The sequence below is a fragment of the Canis lupus genome, chromosome 25 (assembly GCF_003254725.2).
Source record: "Canis lupus dingo isolate Sandy chromosome 25, ASM325472v2, whole genome shotgun sequence".
Classification (NCBI taxonomy): Eukaryota; Metazoa; Chordata; class Mammalia; order Carnivora; family Canidae; genus Canis; species Canis lupus.
This window is the reverse complement of record NC_064267.1, coordinates 45014641-45039982: the sequence shown is the minus strand read 5'-3', so window position 1 is coordinate 45039982 and position 25342 is coordinate 45014641. Positions and strand designations below refer to the sequence as shown.

The window sequence follows — 25342 nt, the reverse complement described above, 5'->3', positions numbered from 1 at the left end:
CAAGTTACTCTAAATATAATGTTAGCATTTCAAATGTATCATACATAATGTCCTTGTACAAAAATCTCATACCGTGGGACAAGAGAAAAACCACCAGCTACTACACTCAAGGGCCTGAACAACTTAACTGGAAATGAGGTCAGGAACCTGGTAATAATCAACAAATGAAAATTGTATCTACTACATATAACTAGTTTTTACAAATCAATAGAAAAAAATCTTCCTTACAAAAAAAAAGGCTATGAACTTGCATTTCAGAGAAGAAATACAGAAGGGCTAATAAACAAAAAGATAGTTAACTGCTCTAGTCATCAGGAAACACAAATGAAAACAGCCAACTATTTTCCACCCATCAGACTGGCAAAGTTTTGAAAGATGGTAATCCAGTGTTGGCAGAAGTATGGGAAAAAAGAGTCCTCCTCCAGTGCTGACAAGAGCTAGGTAGGGTATAAACTTTTTAGTGAAAAATTTGACATTATTTACCAAAATTGCAAAAGTCCTAATATTTTATGTACTTTTGTTTTATAATGATGTAAAATATCTACATGGTTCCAGAATCAAATCTACAAAATAGGTACAGTCAGAAGTCCAGCTTTTATTCATGTCCCCTCTACCCAGCTTCCCTCCTTTCCCCATAGGCAGCTTTAAAAAAAAAAAAAAAGAAGAAGAAGAAGAAAAAAAAATAAGAGTATGGTTTTTAAAAGACACAAACACATACATATATATTCCTATTCTCCCTTTTTAAAACAGTAGTATATCACACATATGTATCTCCACGTTTGCTTTCTCATTTAATTCCCTATTCTGCGTACCTCTCCTTAGCAACACGGAGCATTTCCTTGCTCTTTCTTATAGCTGCAACAGAGCTCCCTGGACAGAAACACCAAAATCTATTCAACCAGGTCCCTATTAATAGAAATTTACGTTGTTGAACATCCTTTTCTATCTCCAACAGTGCCGCAATGAGCAGCCTTTTCACTGACCTCATATGCTTCCCAGTGTATCTGGGGGAGAAGTTCCTAGAAGCAGAACCACCCTGACAAAGAGTAAGCTCCTGTCATTTTGCTGCCAAACTCCCTCCCCAGGGCTTGTGCATTGCAACCAGCAGTGTCAGGAAAATACCTGCTTCCCAAGGATTCACCTATAAAACATGTTACTTAACTTTTGGATTTCTGCCCATCTTATAGCTTTAATTTAAAATTAGCAACACCCAGTTTAAATTATTAGATGATCATGTTTCTGGTTCAGAAATATTAGAAATGGTGTTTTATAAACTATCTCTAGTGATTTCTATGACCACCTATAAAGCTTAATCACAGAAGGGGATAATTAGAACTGGGTCACAAATGCATAGTTCATTTTTTCATGTCACCAGGATAACCACACATAGGGGCCAGATTGGGGAGGGAGGGGAGCGGGAGGAGGCTGGAGGACAGATGACAGAGGATGGGAGAAGCTCGGTGCCCTCCTGAGGGTGGGGGTACAGGGGGCAGCCACTCTCCTTTATACATGGAGAGTACCAAGAATAGCCCATATCCCAGCATCTGCCCAGCAAGCACATGCTGAGTGTCTGCTCTAGACCTGAGATTCCAAGACTATGACAGGCAAGGTTCCTACTCACATACAACTTACAGTGGGGAGAGACAGAAAAACAAGAAAACAATTTCAGACACTGACAAGGCCCTGAAAACAAAGTGGGCACGTGAATGGGGCTGGTGAGTGCTTTGTACAGTCAGGGAAGCCCATGGGAGAGCTGGCCACTGCCAATGGCCTGGGGTCTGTGCTTTAAGAAATTTTCATCAGCAACTGTCTATAAAATATCAGCAAACATTTCTTTATTATTCATCCTGGGGTGAGTTTTAATATTAAATAAAAATTTTAAAATTCAAATTTTTATCAGTGTAATAAATACAGTTCAAGAACTCAGGGTTCCGAGTTAAGAGTTATGCAATATGATAGTTAACAGAAGAGAACAATGACATTTTTTATGTCCATTCTATTTTAGGTCTTGTTTCTGCTGCTCCTGTGACAACCGTTACAAGATGAAGTGCCCACGTTATTCCAGAACTCAGCTATGTTGTCCGAGAAGATGGATCTTTGGGCCCATCATCTTCTACATGCCAAAAGAGAGGGGTTTCATGGAATAGCTTCGTGAGTACTGGGCACCACAGGGCGGCAAGTTATACACAAAACTGTTGTGTTTAAAGGGAGCTAATATGAAACAAATGATAGATGACCTCACTTCCTCAATCTGTGTGATTGTTTACAGGGAGGAAACATGGACAGATAAATGTCCAAAAACCTGATTTAAGTCGTTTTAAAAAAATTCTTACTTGTGTAGCAGGTTTGAAGAAGCCTCAGACAGACTCAGAGCTGAACCCTACCCCACCACCGAGTGGCCAGGATACGTGGGCAGACTGTCCGTGTTTCCATTCTGGAAATCGAGGATGACAGGAGTTCACTACCTGAGTTGTCAGGAGACTGAAAGGGACCAGTGTGCACAGGACTTGCACAGCCAGACACGTGGCTTCTAGGATACTCCTCCAGGTCTGAAGCCCTGACGGGCTGTGTAACTGGGAGCAGCTACATCCCCTCCCTGTGCCTCCACATGCCCCTCTGAAGGCTGAGGCTGTAACATCGATGCCACATCCCAGCGTCACACTAGCACGGAAGCACGCTCTCACACACAGCAGCCACCCCGACTCTCTGCGCTACTTCAGTCTCTAGCCTGATCTTAGGGCATTATCTCTTTGATAGGGCCATGTGACACCTCCCCACCCCTCCAGACTATCCTAGTACCAACAGTCCATGTCCCAGATCATGAGAATTGTCACAGAAGACTCCCACAGAGGACTCCCACCATGTTCTGTCATCTTTGAGACAGAATCCATATTTCTTAGCAGTCCACAAGACTGGTCATGACTCCCAACTCCTTGAAAGACTCCTCTTCACCCTGGTTTCCCCGGCAAGGTCCTCAATAGCCTCTGGCCCTGAGGAAGCTTCCAAACACCAACCAGCAGTACCTCACACCCCAACAAAGGCTTCTTTGTTTCCTTAACACCAGCCTGGAGCCAATGAGAGACGGATGAGAGACGTGAGGACAAAGGGGCCTCCTCAGAAGAAAAGGAAAACGAGTGGGTGCTAATAAAAGAGCAGTCTTGGATAAGGCTTCTTATTATTCAATTCCTTGATTTTGGAGACAGAGTGGGCAGGACAGGCCCCAGGACAGAAGCAGGTACTGGATGAGACCGCTCTTGGCTGCTCATGCAGCTCACCAGGACAGGAAGAAGGCGCAGGAAGAGATATTCCTAGAAATAATAAAACTGTCCCTCTGGACTGCAGCCAAGACCATAACTCTTAGACACCAAGGAATGATGCAAAAAAGGTGAAACTGTTCCCAAAATCCAGCCTTTACACCGGAAAGACTTTAGAGACCAAAATGCTCTGTATTTTTCAAGCAAAGAAATGACTCACATAACTACATCAACGAAATGCATTTACCATTCATGTAAATGCATTACCATTACCATTGGTATGACCTTACCAAGTAAGGTCATACATGAATCAGTGACATCACAGAGATTCAGTGGGCCGGGATCCATGACTGGAATAAGCAGACTTGGTACCAAGGGAGACTAATACTACAGAGCAAGATGACAGACCACGACACAAAAACCCACTAACTGGAAAGTGAGAGCACACTACAGACCTTGGAGCCGGCAGGACAAGAGAGACTAAAAGATAAAGGGTATCACAGAGAACATGGCAGAAGCAGTTCTCTCCTAGTCTGCAGAGGCAGGCCACGAAAGCAATAAACAGAGGTGAATCTTCAGACACTTACTGAAATTCTCCTGAGGGTAAGAGAGCTTAAAAACCACCAAGAAAAGGGGTACCTGGGTGGCTCAGTAAGTTACCAAGGGGTGCTTGGTTTTGGCTCAGGTCATGATCTTCAGGGTCATGGGATCAGGCCTTGCATCAGGCTCCCGGCTCAGCATGGAGTTCGCTTGAGATCTGCTTGCTTTCTCTCTCTCTCTCTCTCTCTCTCTCTCTCTCTCTCTCTTTCTCCTGCCACTACCCCCATGTTCTCTAATAACTAAAATCTTTTTTAAAAACTAATTAAAAAATAAAAAACAATCAGTAAGAAAATAGACCAACTAATCAAAAAATGGACAAAAGACTCAAATACCTATTACACAAACGACCAATAAGGCATATGAAAATGGACCCAATCTTGTTAGTGATCTGGCAAGTGGCATTAAAATCCCAGCATGGGGATCCCTGCCTGGGTGGCTCAGCGGTTAAGCGTCTGCCTGTCGAGTCCTGCGTCGGGCTCCCCGCAGGGAGCCTGCTTCTCCCTCTGCCTGTGTCTCCACCTCTATCTCTGTGTCTCTCATGAATAAATAAATAAAATCTTTAATTAATTAATTAATTATTAATTAATTAATTAATAGAAAATCCCAGCATGGAGTAGCTTTCATGGTGGCTGAACTGAAAAGGATGGCCAATACCAAGTATCGGTGAGGATGATTGACTAGAATACCCATACAGTGCTGGTAGGAAGATAATTTGGTGCAACTACTTTGGAAAACAGTAAAGTTGGACTCATGTATACCCTATACCTCAGCAATTCCACCCAAACACTTCCCATCAAGACACAGACAAATATTTATGGCATCACTACTGTTAATAGGCATACAGTGAATACAACCCAAACAATCAGCATTGGTAGAGTGGATACATACACTGTAACATATCAGTATAGTGGAAAACCACAGAACAATGAGAACAAACCATCTATTGCTAATAACAATGTATTTTACAATACTGAAATAAAGAAGCCAGACACAAAAGAACATTTATTGTTCATATAATTTTATTGGCATATATAAAGTTAAGATAAACCAAGCAAAGTTAATTGATGGTGCTGGAAGCTAGCTGCTTCCTGTAGTTGTCTTGTAGTTGTTCTTGGGGAACAAGGGTCCACAGGAGAGCTACTAGAGCCTATTGATGTTCTATTCCTTAATCTGGAACATCTATTAAGCTGTGCACTTGTAGTAAGTGTACTTTTCCGTATATATGCTATATTTGAGTAAAAAGGATACAGAACTTGGAATAAAACCAACCACATAACTGAGTCAAAAGAAAAATGGCATAGCTGCCCAGACTCTTGAACAAAGTCTGGCTAGAAACCCAAATGTACAAGAAATAGGCAAAAGAAGATGGAACTGTGTGAATGAACATGAGAGACTGACAGAGCTATACTAAAATAGTGTTAGAAATGGATCCAAAGGCATCCGACTGGCTCAGCTGGTTAAGGATCCAACTCTTGATTTTGGCTCAGGTCATGATCTTAGGGTCATGAGATCGAGCCTTGCCACTGGCTCCACACTCAGCACTGAATCTGCTTGTCCCTCTCCCCATCACTCTGCCCCGGCCCATACACATGCTCTCTCTCAAATAAATAAATAAATAAATAAATAAATAAATAAATAAATAGGAAGGAAGGAAGGAAGGAAGGAAGGAAGGAAGGAAGGAAGGAAGGAAGGAAGGAAGGAAGATAGATGGATCCAACACGGGAAAATGTTTAGTCTTACTCGTTAGATAAATGCAAATTAAAATTACGAGAAATACTTAACCTACTGTATTCATAGAGATCAAAAGTTTGATACTATGCCATCAACTCCCATATGTTACAGTATAAATTAGTACAGCTCCTATGGGGAACATTGGTGAAATCTAGCAATTTTTTTTTTTTAAGATTTATCTATTTATTTGAGAGAAAAGGAACACATGAGTAAGCATGAGTGGGAGGCAGGGGGCAGAGGGAGAGAATCTTCAAGCAGACTCCCAGCTGAGTGCAGAGCTTGACACTGGGCTCTATTCTCCTGACCCATGAGAGCCTGACCTGAGCCGAAACAGTCTGATGTTTAGCCAACTGAGCCACCCAGGCGCCCCAATCTAGCAAACTTTAAAATATACATCTTTTGTCTTAGCAATAGTGCTTCTATAAATTTAACCAACAAATATATCTTCATGAGAACTGCCATTCACAGTATATACAGGGTTATTCAGGGCAGCATTCATTATAAGGACAGTAAGAAAAAAAAAAGAAAAAGGACAGTAAGAGTGTAAATAATTCAAATACTGATCGAGGTAAGCCTGACAGAGACTAGCTCCATAAATTGTGGTGCATTCACACAAAGGAGTACTACACAGTCATTGAAGAGATTGAAGCTACTTCTTAACGCACTTTCAGGGAACAAGTGCTCAAGTAACAATGTGGGTACAAAAGGAAAAAAGACTAGTGGCCTCTAATAAGGGAACCTCTGAGAACCTGGAAATTTCCTGCATAAACCTTTTTTCCTTTCAATTTCTGTACCATGTACAGGCAGGAATTCTTATTTAAAAATATAATTATTAGGGGATACCTGGGTGGCTTAGCGGTTTAGCGCCTGCCTTTGGCCCAGGGTACGATCCTGGAGTCCCGGGATCGAGTCCCACATCGGGCTCCCTGCATGGAGCCTGCTTCTCCCTCCTCCTGTGTCTCTGCCTTTCTCTCTCTCTGTGTGCGTCTATCATAAATAAATAAATAAATAAATAAATAAATAAATAAACAAACAAACAGATAAAACTTTAGAAATAATAATAATTATTATTATTATTAAAACAAACAAAGCCTCGTGACTCATCTCTAGTTTCACAGCACTGTGGTCAGAAGAGATGCACAGAATGACTTCAATTTTTTTTGCATTTGTTGAGATTTGTTTTGTTTTGCCTAGTATCTCATCTATTCTGGACAATGTCCCATGTGCACTTGAAAAAATGTGTATTCTGCTCTTTTAGGATGGAAGGTTATAAATATGTCTATTAAATCCATTGGGTCCAGTGTGGAAATTTGGCAAGACCATAAATACATGGAGGTTAAACAACATGCTACTCAACAATGAATGGGTCAACCAAGAAGTCAAAAATTACACGGAAACAAATGAAAATGAAAACACAATAGTCCAAAATCTTTGGGAGACAGCAAAAGTGGGTTCTAAGAGGGCAGTCTATAGCAATACAAGCCTATCTCAAAAAACAAGAAAAATCTCAAATAAACAACCCAACCTCACACCTAAAGGAGACAGAAAAAGAACAATCAGAACCCAAACCCTGCAAAAGGAAGGAAATCATAAAGATTGGAGCAGAAATAAATGATAAACAAACAAACAAACAAAAAAAAAACAGATCAATGAAACCAGGAGATGATTCTTTGAAAAGATCAGCAAAATTGATAAACCTCTCGCCAGATTTATCAAGACAGGGGGCAAAGAGAAGCCTCAAACAAAATCACTAATGAAAGAGGAGAAATAACAGCCAACACCACAGAAATACAAACAATTATAACAGAATATTATGAAAACCTATATGCCAACAAATTTGGACAACTTAGAAGAAAAGCATAAATTCCTAGAAACATAACTACTAAAACTAAAGCAGGAAGAAAAGAAAACTTGAACAGACCAGTTACCAGCAATGAAATTGAATCAGTAATCAAAAAACTCCCAAAAACACAAAAGCCCAGGACCAGAAGGCTTCACAGGCAAATTCTACTAAACATTTAAAGAAGAATTAATACCTATTCTTCTCAAACTATTACAAAAAATAGAAGAGGAAGGGAAGCTTCCAAATTTATTCTATGAGGCCAGTATCAACCCTGATAACCAAAACCAGATAAAAACACAAAAAAAGAGAACTACAGTCCAATCTCTCTCATGAATAAAGATGCAAAAATCCTCAACAAAATACTAGCAAACCTAATCTGAAAGTATGTTTAAAAAAATAAAACAATCAAGTGGGATTTATTCCCAGGATGCAAGGGTAATTAAATATTTGCAAAACAATCAATGTGGTATGTCACATCAATAAGAGGATAAAAACCATATGATCAATTCGACAGAAAAATGCAGAAAAAGCATTTGACAAAGCACAACATCCACTCATGATAAAAACCCTCTGCAAAGTAGGTCTTGAGGGACCTACTCAACATATCTCAACATAATAAAGTCCATATATGAAAAACTCACAGCCAACATCATCCTACCCTCAAAAACACTCAAGAGCTTTCCACCTGGGGTCAGGAAGACGACAAGGATGTCTACCCTTAAGATTTTTATTCAACATAATATTGGAAGTCCTAGCCACAGCAATCAGACAACATAAAGAAATAAAAGGCATCCAAATTGGCAAAGAAAAAGTAAAGCTCTCGGTATTTGCAGATGACATGATACTATATATAGAAAACCCTAAAAGCTCCACCAAAAAACTACAACTGATAAATGAATTCAATAAAGTCTAAGAATACAAAATCAATGTACAGAAAACTGTTGCATTCCTATACACTAAGAATGAAGCAGCAGAAAGTGAAATTAAGAAAACAGTCCCAGGGACACCTGGGTGGCTCAGCAGTTGAGCGACTGCCTTTGGATCAGGGCGTGATCCTGGAGTTTCGGGATCAAGTCCTGCATCGGGCTCTTTACAGGGAGCCTGCTTCTTCCTCTGCCTGTGTCTCTGCCTCTCTCTCTCTGTTTCCCATGAATAAATAAATAAAATCTTAAAAAAAAAAGTCCCATTTACAATTACATCAAAAACAATAAAATATCTGGGAATAAGCTTAACCATAGAGGTGAAAGAGCTGTACTCTGAAATCTATAAAACAGTAATGAAAGAAATTTAAGACAATGCAAAGAAATGGAAAGACACTGCATGCTCTCACGTTGGAAGAACAAATATTGCTAAAATGTCTATACTACCCAAAGCAATCTACAGATTGAATGCAATCCCCATCAAAATCCCAATGGCATTTTTAATAGGACTAGTATAAACCAATGCTAAAATTTGTATGGAACCACAAAATACCTCAAATAGCCAAAGCAATCTTTAGAAACAAAACTGGAGGTATCACAACTCCAGACTTCAATTTATACTACAAAGCCATAGTGATCAAAACAGTATGTACTAGCCTAAAACAGACACAAAGATCAATAAAACAAAATAGAAAACACAGAAATAAACCCACAATTATATAGTCAATTAGTCTTCAACAAAGGAGGCAATATGCAATGGGAAAAAGACAGTCTCTTCAACAAATGATACTGGGAAAACTGGCCAGCTACATGCAAAAGAATGAAACTGGACCACTTCTTTTCACCATATACAAAAATAAAATCAAAATGAATTATATCTAAATGTAAGATCTGAAACCATAAAAATCTTTGAAGAGAGCACAGGTAGTAATTTCCCTTGACTTTGGCTGTGGCAACATTTTTCGAGATTTGTGTCCTGAGGCAAGGGAAATAAAAGCAAAAATAAACTATGAAGACATCAAAATAAAAAGCTCCTGCACAGTAAAGGAAACAATCAACAAAACTAAAGGGCAGCCTACTGAATAGGAGAAGATATTTGCAAATGACATATTTGATAAGGGTTAGTATCCAAAATATACAAGGAACTGATACAATTTATAAAAAAAAAAAAAAAAACTCCAAATAATCCAATTTTAAAATGGGCAGAAGAATAGACATTTTTCCATTGAAGACCTACAGATGGCTAACAGACACACGAAAAGATGCTTGACATCACTCATCATCAGGGAAATACATGTTAAAACTACAGTGAGGTATCACCTCACACCTGTCAGAAGAGCTAAAATCAACAACATAAGAAACAACAGGTGTTGGCAAGGATGAGGAGAAAGGGGAACCCTTCCTGCACTGTTGGTGGGAATGCAAGCTGGTGCAGCCACTGTGGAAAACAATATGGAGGTTCCTCAAAAAATTAAAAACAGAACTACCCCAAGATCCAGTAATCACACTACTAGGAATTTACCCAAAGAATACAAAAATATTCATTCAGAGGGATCCATGCACCCCTATGTTTACTGCAGTATTATTTACAACAGCCAAACTATAGAAGCAGCCCATGTCCACTGATAGATGAATGAATAAAGAAGATGTAGTGTGTGTGTAAAAATACATATATTATAGAGTATTACTCAGCCATAGAAAAGAATGAAATCTTGCCATTTGCAACAACACGGATGGAGCTAGAGTATAATGCTAAGCGAAATAAATCAGAGAAAGACACATACCATTATGATTTCACTCATGTGGAATTTAAGAAAACATGAACAAAGGAAAAAGAGAGAGAGGCAAACTAAGAAACAGGCTCTATAGAGAATCAGAGGGGAGGTGGGTGGGGGAAAGACAGAAAGAGGTGATGGGGATTAAAGAGTACACTTATCATGATGAAAAATAAAACAAAATAAAACCTTAAGTTTATAATATATGCTAAAGGCTCCAAAAAAGAGCTTTAGAAGTTTTATTTGAAATGAGAACTTTTGCTTCCATCCTTTCATACAAATGATCTTACAGGAGGTATGAGGGAACACCCAGCTCCTCCAAACAAGTCTAAGACACCCCAGCCAGACAAATATCGTCCAGTGTCCTGGGAAGAATTAGCCAAGGAGGTTATTAAAGTACAGGCAATGATCTCTGGGAGACCAAGGGGAACAGGGCGCCAGGCCAGAGACCTGCAGAAGTGGTGTTTAAATAAAGAACATGCACTTGAAGCTCACACACACTAGCTCCTATGACAGGGACAGAAACAGAGTGTCAGACGACAGTGGCAGCACCACAGTCAGGCACGGAGTAGTCTCGGGAAATCTGCTGCGTGTTTACGGATATCTGCACACTACATCTTCTCCACAACCTAATAAAGTAGATGTTGGGAGAGGAAACTGAGGCCCTACATCCCTGGGCTGAGGAAGCAGGGGCCAGAACACCAGGCAGGCTGGCTCCTGACCTCTCCCCAAGAGCGGCATCCCACCTGGATTCCCGGCAAGACCGCACCAGGAATACGTCCAGGCACGGAGGGCCTGAGGTAGGGGAGGAACCAGCACTCGCCAAGAGTCCTCCTGCACTCTCAGACTCGCAGTGTCTGGCACGGAGCATTTCCTTTTTGGCAGGGGCACTGGGCTGGAGCATCGGGGCAAGGACGACAGGGACATCTCACTGAGTCATCTGCCCACTGCCCCGCCCACTCTGACCAGGTTCCCCAGGAGTGTTCAATGAGAACAGAAAGAAAGGAGGTCTGGAGGAGGATGACGAGGGCAGTCCCTGACTCACTAGCCACATCCTGTCCAGCAATTTCTAATCACAGATTTATCTGGATGTGCCTCTCCTTCGTAAATGTGACCTTAAATGACAAAAAGATCAAGATCCCGCAAATTGTCATGCTGGAACCACAGGCCAAACCAAACAAGCTGAACAGCAATAAACATGAGGCTCTGGGCCTGAGATGGGCCCAAAGCCACGATGAGCAGCGGGGACAGACATGCAGCCGGGACGGGACTGAGGGCCACTCACACTCCTCAGATCTGCAGGTCCAGAAAATAGATACAAGTAACAAGCAGACTTCTGCTTCCAGGAAGAAGCTGAGAGGTACTTTTTCCTATTCTTCTGGTTAAGTGCAACTAAAACCCTGGATGTGAGACATTTTTTAAATGTGAGAAGACTGTGAAAGGTGGAGAGAGGAAGGCCCCAACAGACTAGGGGCCCTCGGGGCCTCAGATGGACTTGCAGCAGAGCTCCCTGGATCTCTGTTGGCCTCATGCATGCAAGAGCGGAGCTGAGGAAGCCAGCAGCCAGAAAGAGTTAAAAAGCCTGCTCTCTAGCCATGGGACCAAGAAAGGAACAGCCTAACAAGACAGAAATCAATAGTAGTGTTGCCAATAACCACTCTACTCCAACCAAACACCACAGAAAACACAGTGGCCCTCACCCCCAACAGCACCAGGCAGAAACGAGGTGCTCCAGCACCCCAAGAAGGCTAAGTAGAAACATCCATCCCTGCAGGCCACACCCTGATGGTGTCAGGGGATGAACGGAGGCAAATAAGCATAACAACAAGTATTCCACCCCATTAGCCAGTAAGGAAATGCTGATTAAAATCACAATGCACTATTACTATACACCTGCTAAATGGCTAAATAAGAAACAGTAACAACACCAAATGCTGGAGAGGATGTGGAGAAACTAGCTCATATTGTTGGTGAGCAAGTAAAATCACACAGCCACTCAGCCAAACAGTTTGGCAATTTCTTAAAGAACCAAACATGCAGTTACCACGTGACCCAGCAATTCTATTCCTGGGAATTTATCCCAAAGAAATGAAGACTTGTGTTCACACAAAAACCTGCCCATGAATGTTCATAGCAGCTTTATCTGCAATCACCAAAAACTGGAAACGAGCCAGGTGTCCTTGAGTGGTAAATGATTAAACACACTGTGGCACACCCATTCCATGGAATACTACTCAGTAATAAAAAGCAACAACTATCATAGGACAACAACCCGGGTGGAGCTCCAGGGAGCTATGCTAAGTGAAAAAAGCCCATCCCCAAAGGGTACATACTATATGTTCCCATTTTTGCAGCATTCTTGAGATGACAAAATTACAGAAATGAAGAACAGATTGGTAGTGGCAGAGGTTAAAGGGAGTGGGTGTCTTTCAACCACTTTCAAAGGCAACCCAGAGATCCTGGTAGAGATGGAAACATTCTGGTGCTTGACTGTATCATTGTCAACATCCTGGTTGTGATGTTGTACTACAGTTTCCCAAGGCATTACCACTGAGGGAGACTAGAGAGAGAACACAAAGGATCTTTGTATTATTTCAATTCCATGTCAATCTACAAATGATCTCAAAGGCTTAATTAAAAATAAGTAACCGGGGATCCCTGGGTGGCTCAGCGGTTTAGCGCTTGCCTTTGACCCAGAGCGTGATCCTGGAGTCCGGGGATCGAGTCCTGGGTCGGGCTCCTGGCATGGAGCCTGCTTCTCCCTCTGCCTGTGTCTCTGCCTCTCTCTGCCTCTCTCTCTCTCTCTCTCTCATGAATAAATAAATCTTTTAAAAATAAATAAATAAAAATAAGTAACCGAAATCAACTTTCTAATATCTAATATGTTTAAATTGGGAAAATAGGGAGTAACTCCAGAACAATGCTGTATTTCTTAAGGACAAGGGCATCTATGGTCTCCCTTGGCACAAATTAGAAATGTAATCTTATCTTGTTAAAGTCATTTGTAGGTAGTGCAAACTCATGAAATGTCGGACCCGCCAAGGAAATATGGGGACACACCTTTGGTGCACATTCTCTAAGAAATCCAAATCTAGTCCTCTGCATATGCTGAGTCCAAGTAAGAACACGTGAGGGTCACAGAGCTCTGTTATCCAGCTGTGACATGTGGCTTGGTCCTTGAGGCTGCACAAGAGAGTGCACCGGAAATGGCAGGACTCATTTCTACACACAACAGTGCTTCAAAAGTCAATGAAGCTGTGTCTCGTGTCAGCCTAGAAGGGAGGATGTCAGAACCACAGGTCCTGCCCTCACACGGCACTGCACTTCCTGGATGGGCCAAGCCCAGCAGCCCCACCTCTACTGCAGGTGCACTCAGGAGTGACCCAAAACACATGTATGACAAGCTGCCCCCCAGCTCCAGACCCACAGATCCCACTGCCAACCAGGCAGGCCTCTTAGGGTTCCTGCTCCCACATTTAGACATGTCCTTCTGCCAACACTTCCCCCACAGGCCAGCTTCACCACCTCTCCCACACTCAATCCTCATGTTTGGGCTCCAAATTCTTCCTTTCTTCTCAGAAATAAATTCAAGCAGCTTTCACTTGAACAAACAGACAAGACCCCTGCTCCCATGGAGCTTTCATTCAAACATAGACAGGAAATAAATACTAAATACTACCATAAAGTAAACTACATAGTATGGAGAGTATGGTGACAATTCCATAGTATGGAGTGACTGGTGACAAGTCTATGGAAAAAAGAGAGATCAGAGAAAGGTCAGGGTCAACAGAGGTCTCACTGGAAAAGACTGGAAGGACAAGGAATGGGCCACAGCCTGAAGCAGGAGGACCACAGCTAGTGGCAAGAGCCAAGTGAACCAGGGGAGAGGAGCTGGGGATGAACAGGACGCAGAGCATCACACAGGCACTTCTAAGGCCTTTACACCAAGCACTGTGGCACTTTTTGAGCAGAAGGCCAACATTTGACTTAAGTTTAAAAAGCAACATTCTGGTTGCTTTACTAAAAACAGAACATAAGGGGCAGGGCAGAAGTCAGGACCCTTTGGGGAGGGTGCTCAGCAATCCTATTGAGAGAGAAGGGAAGGGGAGCGGCCGTGCCCTCAGGTGTCCTGAAGGTAACAGGGTTTCTGGACAGACCTGATGGGGTATGGAACAAAGAGGAGCCAACAACTACCCCCTTGAACAGCTGGAGATGGAGCTGCCATTCTGAGATGAAGAAGGCTGTGACCAGGCCTTGCAGTTTTAGAGAGCAATGAACAATATTTCATCACGCTGAAGATGTTCATACCTGACAATTCTACCCTTAGAAACACATTCCAGAGAAACTCATGCCCCTGTGCCCAGGAAGGCGAGTCTAAGAATGGTAATGCTGTTTATAATGGCCAAAGCTGGGAAATCCAAGCCAAGAGTGGGACACTCTGGACACTGGACCACTATGTAAGCCACCAACTAACAACTAAGCACTATGATCCTTTGACAAGGGCGGTATTTGTAAAAAGTTCTCAGGCCCGTGGGATGCCTGGGTGGCTCAGTGGTTGAACATCTGTCTTCAGCTCAGGTCGTGATCTCTGGGTCCTGGGATCAAATCCCGCATCAGGCTTCCTCCAGGAAGCCAGCTTCTCCCTCTACCTGTGTCTCTGCCTCTCTCTGGGTGTCTCTAATAAATACATAAATAAAAATTTAAAAAAAAAAAAAAAGTTCTGAGGTTCATGCCCCACTTCCCAGAAACCCTGATTTAATTCCAGGAATCCGGAATCCGTCATGTTAAACCTTGAATCATTTAACTGAAGGCAGACGTATCCACACAGATCGACCTTGAAAACACAACCCTGGGTGAAAAGAGCAAGTTGTGGGAGCTGATAGTATGACACCATTTACTTACAACTGAAACCTGGCCAAATACTATATGCTACTTATACCTACATATGGGAGAAGAGAAAGGATTAAAGTGTGTGCGCGCATGCACACACACACACACACACACACACACACACACAAATGATAAATAACAAACTCAGAACTGGGATGACTCTGGGGAGAGGGCAAGAGGGGTAGGTAGGATCCAGAATATAAATGACTTCAAGTACATCCACACTGTTTCGTTCTCAGGCTGAGAAGGATTCATAGTTGTCCATTGTGTTACTTTTTGAATGCCTGAAATATTTAATAATTTTTTAAATGTTAAACATTTTGGCACAAAAATATGCTAACATACCCAAGTCAGAGCTTGAGACACACACAGTATGTCCTATATTTATAGTTAATAGTTTACTGTATGTATACAGATGAAAATACACAGTAGGTACAGTTTACAGTACTTATAGTTTATAGTCTAGCCTTAGAGAAGGGAGTGGGTCAGCCCGAAACCATGTCTGCAGATGGATTCTGCTGGTCAAATGGGGGGACCGCCAGGGAGCCTGAACGTGGTGTGGTGTTCACGCATGCGTTCACTCAGCCACAGAATGCCCTCCTCCAGGGGCTCTTGTGGCTGCTGCACGCCCAGCCGCCTCCACAGGCTACTGGGCATTTCAAGGCAGTCACACGTTATTCCTAATTGGCCTCTCCAATTTCTCATCCTGTAGTAGGCTCCTGCTAAAGAACTGGCTGAGTGTGTGAAAATAAGGCTGATGGCTTCTGAAGGGAGGAAGGGCAAGGTACTGGCCGGACTGCTCAAAGGGAAGCTACTAGAGATCAACAAAGAAACCTTTCCAACACACCCCTTTCCGTGAACATTAGGGTGGCAGCCGCCGGAAGCTAATATCAAACCATAGAAACTTCCTTTCTGAGGATTATCAAAGCAGGCAGAGATACACGTCCCACTGCTCAAGAGCAAGCCAGCTCCCTAAGCCTCAGTGAGGGTAAAGGGCATGGCAGAGACAGCACAGCAGTTACGACAGAGAGAGAGAGTCACTGGTGCAAATGACTTGTCTCTAGGCCTCAGCTTCTTAATCTCCAAAACAGGTACCAGCGCCTGTCCCTCGGGGTCATTCTGAAGGTGCACAAGGAAGGCCATTATTGCTGCTGGCGGCAGGACGGTGCTGGCTGGTCCACAGGACAGCACAGATCAGAGCACACAAGGCGATGCAGGACATGAGAGCCAAGGGTTGGCTCCCCAACTGCTCTTACAGCGAGCTGGCACAGTCACAGCGGACAGCGGGGAGCAGGGGACACCGAGCAGCCCATGTGGGCATCTGGTCAGCAGCTGCCTGAAGTACTATCCAACACCACTGGGGGAAAAAAATCACTTGTCTACGACACTTCAAATAAGGAGTGAGACTATTTCCAGGCTCCACAGTGCCTTGTCTTGGGGATGGTGGGCTGAAACTTCTCCTGTGACAAAGTTCAGACAATGAAAATTCATCACAGAGAAGTTTAGCTGACCCGCAGGCTTTCTGTTTGACCAGGTGGGAACCAAAGATGTTTCTAGCATGTGGGTGAAGTCACAACACCAAGTCTGTGGCTTTAAAAATCCCAGCCTGTTGGGACGCCTGAGTGGCTCAGCAGTTGAGAGTCTCCCTTCAGCTCAGGGCGTCATCCTAGAGTCCCGGGATCAAGTTCCACATTGGGCTCCCTGCATGGAGCCTGCTTCTCTTTCTACCTGTGTCTCTGCCTCTCATGAATAAATAAAATCTTTAAAAAAAAGAAATCCCAGCCTTCCACCTCTAAGAAATACAAGACAAAAATCAACCCTCTGGAGATGCTTACAGTCATCTTCAATTCCTTCCACTCATTTCATTTTAAATCCTTACATTTCCACTGCTTTCCCATACAGCTTCACACAGTTTTACTGCCAATACCTGTAGCTCTTACCTGCCGCTCTCCCCGCTTGCAGAACATTTCCCAACTGCTCAAATGGGTCAATACGGAAGTGGCCCAGCAAAAACAAAAACTGAATTTTAAAATCGACGTACAAGACCCCGTGGCTCACTGAAGGAGACCAGAGACGCTGGAATAACAAATCAGAGCCTCGAAGTTCAGCCACTGACCAAAGGAGGAGCAAAGGGACAGCGTCCGGGCAGGAATGGGAACCTGGAAATACTGTGCTAATTATAGTTCCTCAGCCCGAGGGACTCGGAAAGGTGGCCAAGAATAAGTATCTGGCGCATTTGGTAATTTCTGTCACTTCCTGTTACTCACATCCTGCTGTTCCAATGCTGCCCAAAATGCTGGATTCGCCATACACAAATCCCTACCTTGAAGCCCCCTGAGACCCAGACTATTCAAAACAGCTGGGATGTGCGTAGACAACAGACTTCCTCAAGGAGCGCCATACCAAACACAAAAATAGCACCATGCAAACAAGCACCAGGAGGTCCCTGGGCGAAAGCAGCCCCAGAATGCAGGTTCAGACGCCCCAGGTACCCAACAGCATGGGGCCCGACCTCCAAAGGAGCCTAGGTATGAACTGCTAGCAGAGTACTTGTTCTCTAAAGCTCTGCTCATGTCTAGTCTCAGGGCAGCTCTGAGGGCAGAAGGGGATCCCCATCACCACAATTCTTACACCTGCCCAGGGGCCCACAGCACACAGTATAAGCACCCTCCGCCACACTCAAGCTTTCAACCCTCCTGAGGACACCAGTCCCCAGGAACACAGGACACTCGGGTAGGAGCAAAGCCAACTGGGCCAGAGGCCAAAATTGCTTTTAATCCATCAGAGAACAGATTTTTTTAAAAGAAGAAAAAGCAAGATGAAGCAAAAAGGAAAGATTATACCTAAAACTGAAATGCAACAAAAATATGTTGGGGTTATTGATCAATATAGTATTTCTACAGCTCTTTATTAAGCTTTGAAATGTCGTGCTTATGTGTGGAAAACTTTAGAGACTACAGGTGGCCCTAAGTAGGGTGCTGGAGGCAGACAGCCCCCCCGCGGGTACCCCACACATCCCCTCCCCCCCCACAGCAAGCAGGAAGCAAGAAGCTGATATACAGAAGGCAAAACACAAACAAACCACCCTACCATGCCTCCAACAACGAAGCACTATGAATATCCTAAATCTCCAAAAACTTATGCTGTGACCACACAGTGGAATACCATACAGCGAAGTTTCACAAGTGCAATGTGAGCATGTATTCATGGACACAGATGTTCATAATATAATGCATTGTTTTGATTTCCCTTTTTTTTTTTTTTAACGTAGGCTTCACGTCCAATGTGGAGCCCGGCGGAGGGTTTGAACTCACAACCCTGAGATTATGACCTGAGCTGAGATCAAGGGTCAGATGCTGGGCAGCCCAGGTGGCTCAGCGGTTTAGCGCCACCTTCAACCCAGGGCGTGATCCTGGAGACCCGGGATTGAGTCCTACATCAGGCTCCCTGCATGGAGCCTGCTTCTCCCTCTGCCTGTGTCTCTGCCTCTCTCTGTCTCTCATGAATAAATAAAATCTTTACCAAAAAAATCAATCAGCCAGATGCTTAACTGGCTGAGTCACTCAGGTGCCCCATAATATAATGTATTTCTTAGTTTTATTTATTTATTCATGAGAAACACAGAGGGAGAGGCAGAGACACAGGGAGAGGGAGAAGCAGGCTCCATGCAGGGAGCCCAACGTGGGACCTCATCCCGGGATCCCATGACCACGCCCTGGGCCAAAGGCAGGCACCAAACCATTGAGCCACCCAGGGATCCCATATTTTCCACACTTTCTAAAGTAAAACGTGTTTAAAATACATCTATGCCTTTTTCTTTTCTTTTTTTTTTTTTTACCAACAAACTCATTATCTGGGACAAAAAAACTATCAACTGCCTACGCAATTAGCTTCGTGCCCTTCTACATTCCAGAATGGCCCTGCTGTTCCTAGTAGCCTCCCGCTCAGCCTGGCTACCAGCACATTTCCCACCTTCCCTACAGGAACAGCACTGGGGGAGCTCCCAGGAAAGCTCTTTGAAGAGATGAAAAGGTGGGGGCCGCCCCAGTCCTGGCCCAAGCCCCTTCTGCAGCTCCTGCAGCAGGCATCTAGCCACACAAAAGGACCCTCAGAGTGGAAGTTGGGTCTCTGGCGACTATCGGGCTCCACACTGGCCCCAGACTGCTGGCCCCTGGTCTTTTCTAGGGAGAGAAACAAACCTCTACCGTATTTAAACCACTGCTAGCTGTGCTTCCTCTTCAATACCCCCAAACCTAACCTGAGACACCACCCTCATCATCACAGACCAAGGCACAGAAATGGAATCTCCTTTCTCCTCCAGGTTAATAACATGATTTCTCGTTAAGTAAAACTGAAAATTCTCAACTCAAATGGACAGCAACACCAAGGGAGCCTAATTTAACAGAGTCACAGTAAGGCTGAAATAATAACACTGAAAATCAAATCTGAGGACACAAGTCAGGGCCAGGCAAACTACAGCGCACCACCTGTTCTTTTTAAAGAAAGTTTTACAGGAACACAGTCATTCCTGTTTATTTACATATTGTCTCCGACTGCTACATATGGCCAGAGACCCTATAGCTCACAAAGCCTATAATATCTGGTCTGCTATAGAAGTCTGCTGCTAACCTCAGATATATAAATTGCTCACATGTGTCTCAGGAGGAGCATAAAAAGAATTTGGTGTGGAGGGGTTAAATGCAATTTGTTGCAAAAAAAAAAAAAAAAAAGATGGAATTTCCACCTTGTCCCTTCTCTCTGCCTCTGGATCCACAAAGGAGGAGTCTCCATCCTGCTCCCTGAGGAACCCCTGAGTACCTGGCAGGTAGTACATGCTCAATAAATACAGAACTGAACACATCCCATCTACATGAAGGTCACTCACTGAGCAATTTAGGCTGAAAACCCTTCTGACTGTGGAACACAGTGATGTATCCTTGAGCTTAACTCCCCTGATGCACCCTATCCCCACCTCACGGAGAACATTTCCAGGTGGTTTACCCTACACAGTGAGGAGTCCCATGTTCCCCCACTTTCCTGTGATTCAGTCCGGGAACCTCGCTGTCTGGGAAGAGACCCATGCTGAGGCCGCGTGGCAACCTGTGTGAGGACGTGCTCAAATCGGCAAAGCACAAGGCCAGCAGGAGCAGAATCGGAGGTGTGGATCCTAGCCACCCCTTACCCTGTCCCTCACGTCCCTCCCCTCCCGGGCAATCCACACACAAGATGCAAGGGGCAGCCATCTCCTCTTCTCCAGGATGAACTCTGAGGAAAACAGCTTCAGACGTGTCACCAACACCACAAAATGAAGGTTTCAAATCTGCTGGTCATGATGCAAAACTGGAGAAGAAGGAGACAAAGATGCTGGATGGGAGCCCTTGCTCTTCATGTGGCCCTGCTGAGGTTCAGCCGGAAGCTGAAGTCACAGACTCACGCGCACGCCCATGACTGGATGACCACGTGTCCCAACCCTGTTTCACACGCTTAGGAAACAAATACCCAGAGAGCACAGATGACTCCTCAGGGCCACACTGCTTGTAGGAGGCAGAGTGGGGGCCACAAGACAGTTGGCCAATGGTCACATCCAGAGCATGATGTGACCTGTGGAGCTCCCTCCTGGAAGGATGGAGTAGCTGACCCACATGGTCTAGGGGAGCTGCTGAGTGTCAGCTCCCATGCCTAATCTCTGCAGCTGTTGAAGGTACAAAGAACCAGCCTCTGAGACACAAAGGTGGGAGGGGGCACTAAACCCCTCTAGATGCCAGGGACCTGAACAGAGTCATATTCTCTCAGAGATGCCCGGTCCAAATCACACTGTCCTTTCTAACTCTCCAAGTGACTAATGCACTTGGTCCGCAGCAGTCATGTATAAGTAATCCAGGAAAAGGACATCTCAGACCACATTCCCAGTAAGGCAGGTAAATCACACACAACGTCAATTGCCGTTAGGGATAATCTTGCCCCATGTATAACCCCCTCTTCCTAACTTTAAACAATTTATCCCTCTCCTCTGACCATGCTTCCTGTATTCCTCTGGTATTTCAAGTATATTTCAAAACTGAAAAGAAGTCCGACCACAAGATTTAACATTTTAAAAAACCGAAACAGAAAAAGGTTGAAAATATATTTTTCTCCTTGGCAAGTCCTGATTCAGAGGGTCTGTCTACCAGGGCTGTGGAGGCATCACTGGGTATTTGAAAAGCCACCATGAGACAGCATGGCATGTGGGTTGGCTGAGGCCAGCTGGCCTGACTCAGGACCCATCTCCCTTTGTCATGGCACAGCTCTGACACAGTCCCACGCGGATGGAAAAGACAGGAAAGCGTCCCAGGGATGCCAAGTGACAGAAATACAGCAACAACAAACCAGCTAACCCAACAGATATTTATAGAATGCCTACTTTGTGCCAGGCATGGCTCTGGGGCGCTGGAATAGAGAGTGAGTCAATAAGCCCCAGGACATCCCTTTTCTCTTAAAGTTTACACCTCTCCCTCCAACAAACAAATTAGAGGGGGGAAAGAAAGGGTGCATATAATGTTACTGCTGACACAAGAAACAGAATTATATACATTAAAAACTTTAACTTATGGGAGTGCCTCAGTTGGGCATCCAACTCTTGATCTCAGCTCAGATCTTTTTTTTTTTTTTTTTTTTCCAGCTCAGATCTTGATCTCAGGGTTGTGAATTCAAGCCCCGCACTGGGTTTTAAGCTGGGTGCGAAGCTTATTTAGAAAAAAAAAAATTTAATCTGTGATAAAAAATGTCAAAAGATACTACCAAAAACCTTCCCCAAAAGAAAACTCCACACCAAGTGTTACTGGGAAATTCTAGCAAGAATTTAAGAAAGAAATAATAAACTTTATCAAAAAAACAGAGGGGGTAACAATGATATCCCCCCCTTCTGTTATGATGCTAGTTTATATGTTTTATAAAGCCAGCTTAACCTAAGTATCAAAACCTGACAAAGGTAAAAGAGAAAATTACAAACCAATATTATTCATGGATATAGATGCAAAAATCACTAACAAAATAAGAGCAAGTTGAATTTAACAATAAATAAAAAGGATAATACATCATGAGGATTCAAGGTTTGTCTCAGGAATACAAGGTTGGTTTACCATTCAAAAATCAATTTCATTTGCCCTTTTAAGAAAATTAAGGGGAGGGCAGCCCTGGTGGCTCAGCGGTTTAGTGCTGCCTTCAGCCCGGGGCCTGATCCTGGGGACCCGGGATCGAGTCCCATGTCGGGCTCCCTGCGTGGAGCCTGCTTCTCCCTCTGCCTGTGTCTCTGCCTCTCTCTGTGTGTCTCTCATAAATAAATAAATTAAATATTTTTTAAAAAAAGAAAATTAAGGGGAAAGCAAACATATGATCACTTCAGTAGAAGCAGAAAAACATCTGATAGCATTCAACACTCATTCACAATGAACATTCTCAGCAAATAAGAAAATCCTCAAACTGAAAAAGGGCACCTACAAAAAGCCTACAGCTAACATCATACCCAATAATAAAAAGCTGAATTGTTTCCTAGTAAGATTAGAAGAAATGAAAATACTCCTGCATACACTACTTGTATTCAACATTATACCAGCAGTCCTAACTTTTTCAACAAGGCAAGAAAAAAAAAAAATACAAGGCATCTGGGCAAGATAGAAATACAGAAATACAGTGGTCCCTATTTGTAGATGATACAACTATTGATATAGATATTTCTGAAGAATCTACAAACCAACTACTAGAATTAATAAGTTGTTTTCCAAGGTCACAAAATCCATTATATTCTTATATATCTGCAATAAACTATGAAACATATTTTTAAATTTCATTTAATAGGAACAAAAAAAATACACTACATAGGAATGAATCTAACAAAAGACATTAAAAATATCTACCCTGAAAAAACACAAAACTGTGCCAAGAGAAATTAAAGACCTAAATAAATACGGAGTTCATGGGAATACCTAAATATATAAATATGTTCATGAGAAAATTCAATGTCATTAAGATACCGATTCTCCCCAAATTGATATAGATTTGATGCAATTTCTTTTTTTTAAGATTTATTTATTTATTTATGATAGAGAGAGAGAGAGAGAGAGAGAGAGAGAGAGGCAGAGACACAGGAGGAGGGAGAAATAGGCTCCGTGCCAGGAGCCCGATGTGGAACTCGATCCCGGGACTCCAGGATTGCGCCCTGGGCCAAAGGCAGGCACTAAACCACTGAGCCACCCAGGGATCTCCTAGATTTGATGCAATTTCAATCAAGAGTCCAGCAGGCTGAAGCACCCTGATCTCAGGGTTGTGAGTTCAAGCCCCACGCTAGGTATAGAGATTACTTAAAAATAAAATCTTAAGAAAAAAAAAAATTCTAGCAAGCTTATTTTGTAGAAATGGACTATTTTTAAAATTTACACGAAAATGGAAAGGACTTAGAAAGAACCAAAGCAATTTTAAGAACAAAAGTTACAGGACTTGCCCTGTCTGATTTCAACACCTACTGCAAAGTTATAACAATCAAGAAATTGTGGTATTTGGGTAAGGTTAGACATATAGATCAATGGAACAGGACAGGAAGTCTGGAAAAGAGATTCACAAACATATGGTCAATTGATTTACAGCAAAGATGTCAAGGTGATTCAATGAGAAAAGAAACATCTCTTCAACAATGCTACTGAAAAAACTGAGCATCCATAAGGAAAAAATGAGCATCAACTCCTACCTCACATTATGCACAAAATTAACTACACTAGTCACAATCCTAACTTCTAGAAAAAAACCTTTGTGATATGGAGGCAGAAAAAGGTTTCTTGGATTGAAAAACACGCAGCATGAACCATAAAGAAAAAAAACTGATGAATTCAATTTCACCAAAAAGAATGACATTGTCCTTCTAAAGATGTCCACACAAAAAAGGCAAGCCACAGATTGGAAAAAACATTCATAACACATGTCACACAAAGATTTATATCCAAAATATACAAAGAACTCTTACAACTCACTAACAAGACAACCGATTCAACACAAAAATAGACAAATGATTCTACTACACACTTCACAAAGACAGACAAACGGCCAACAGGCACATGAAAAGATGCTGACATTATTTGTCATCAGGAAAATGGAAATTAAGACACAATAAGATACCACTACGCATCTATCAGGAAACATAAAATAAAAGACTGACAACACCATGTGCTGGTGGCTGCCGAACAACTGGACCTCCCTGCACTGCAGGTGGCCACGTAAAATCCCAAGCACCTTGGAAAAGAGTTGAGCAGTTTCTTAAAAAGTTAAGCATGGGGGAAATCCCTGGGTGGCTCAGTGGTTGAGCTCCTGCCTTCAGCCCAGGGCATGATCCTGCAGTCCCGGGATCGAGTCCCACGTCAGGCTCCGGGCATAGGGCCTGCTTCTCCCTCTGCCTGTGTCTCTGCCTCTCTCTGTGTGTCTCCCATGAATAAATAAATAAAATCTTAAAAAAAAAAAAAAGTTAAACATACACCTAGTGTATGACCCAGCAATTCTACTAGGTATTTACCAAGGGAAACAAAAACATATGTCCACACAAAGACTTGTATACAAATGTTCATGGTAGGGCAGCCCCAGTGGCTCAGCGGTTTAGCGCCGCCTTCAGCCCAGGGTGTGATCCTGGAGACCCAGGATCAAGTCCCACGTCAGGCTCCCTGCATGGGGCCTGCTTCGCCCTCTGCCTGTGTCTCTGCCTCCCCCCCACCTCTGTGTCTCTCACGAATAAATAAAATCTTAAAAAAAAATGTTCATGGTAGCTTTATTTGTAATAACTCAAAACTGGAAATGGCTCAAATGAACAACAACAGGTAAATGGATCAGCAAATTGGGGTAAAAGAATAAACTGAAAAAAAAAAAAAAAAGAATAAACTGTCAATATTCCCAAAAAGGGAAAGTTTCAAAATCATTATATTGAGCCAAAGATGCCATAATAAGGGGGATACACTTTCAATTTATATTGAATTATTATTCAATTTACAATGAATTATTCAATTTATACAGAATTCTAAGAAAAGAAAGCAAAATAATCTTAAAGACAGGGAGGGTGCAGAGAAAGGACGGCTCACGAGGAAACTTTCAGGGGATGGAAATGTTTGTCACCCTGTCTGGTGACAGTTTCAGCAGGAGCGGGGGTGAGGGAGTGACAACTCAACAAGCTGTACACTTTATTAAACAGTGCGGTTCATTGTACAGCAATTCTACCTCAAATGAGTTATAAAAATAACATCAACCTATCTCAGTGCACTGGAATATGCTCTAAAGGACAGGGTGAACCTTTCTCTGAATGGCTGGTATGACCATATA

At 43.0% G+C, this 25342-nt stretch overlaps 1 protein-coding gene across 5 annotated transcripts in view; it reads right to left on the bottom strand.

The window, feature by feature from the left end:
• Positions 1-25342, bottom strand: part of DGKD (diacylglycerol kinase delta) — a 110575-nt gene that overhangs the window by 38500 nt on the left and 46733 nt on the right. Inside the window, exon 1 of one of the 5 annotated variants that reach the window (XM_025463489.3) lies at positions 16954-17202. The exons of the other annotated variants lie outside the window; for them this stretch is intronic. Coding sequence (XP_025319274.1) covers positions 16954-16980 — 27 coding nt within the window. The 5' untranslated portion in view covers positions 16981-17202. Of the gene's footprint in view, positions 1-16953; positions 17203-25342 lie in introns of those variants that run through there. 5 annotated transcript variants of the gene reach the window in all.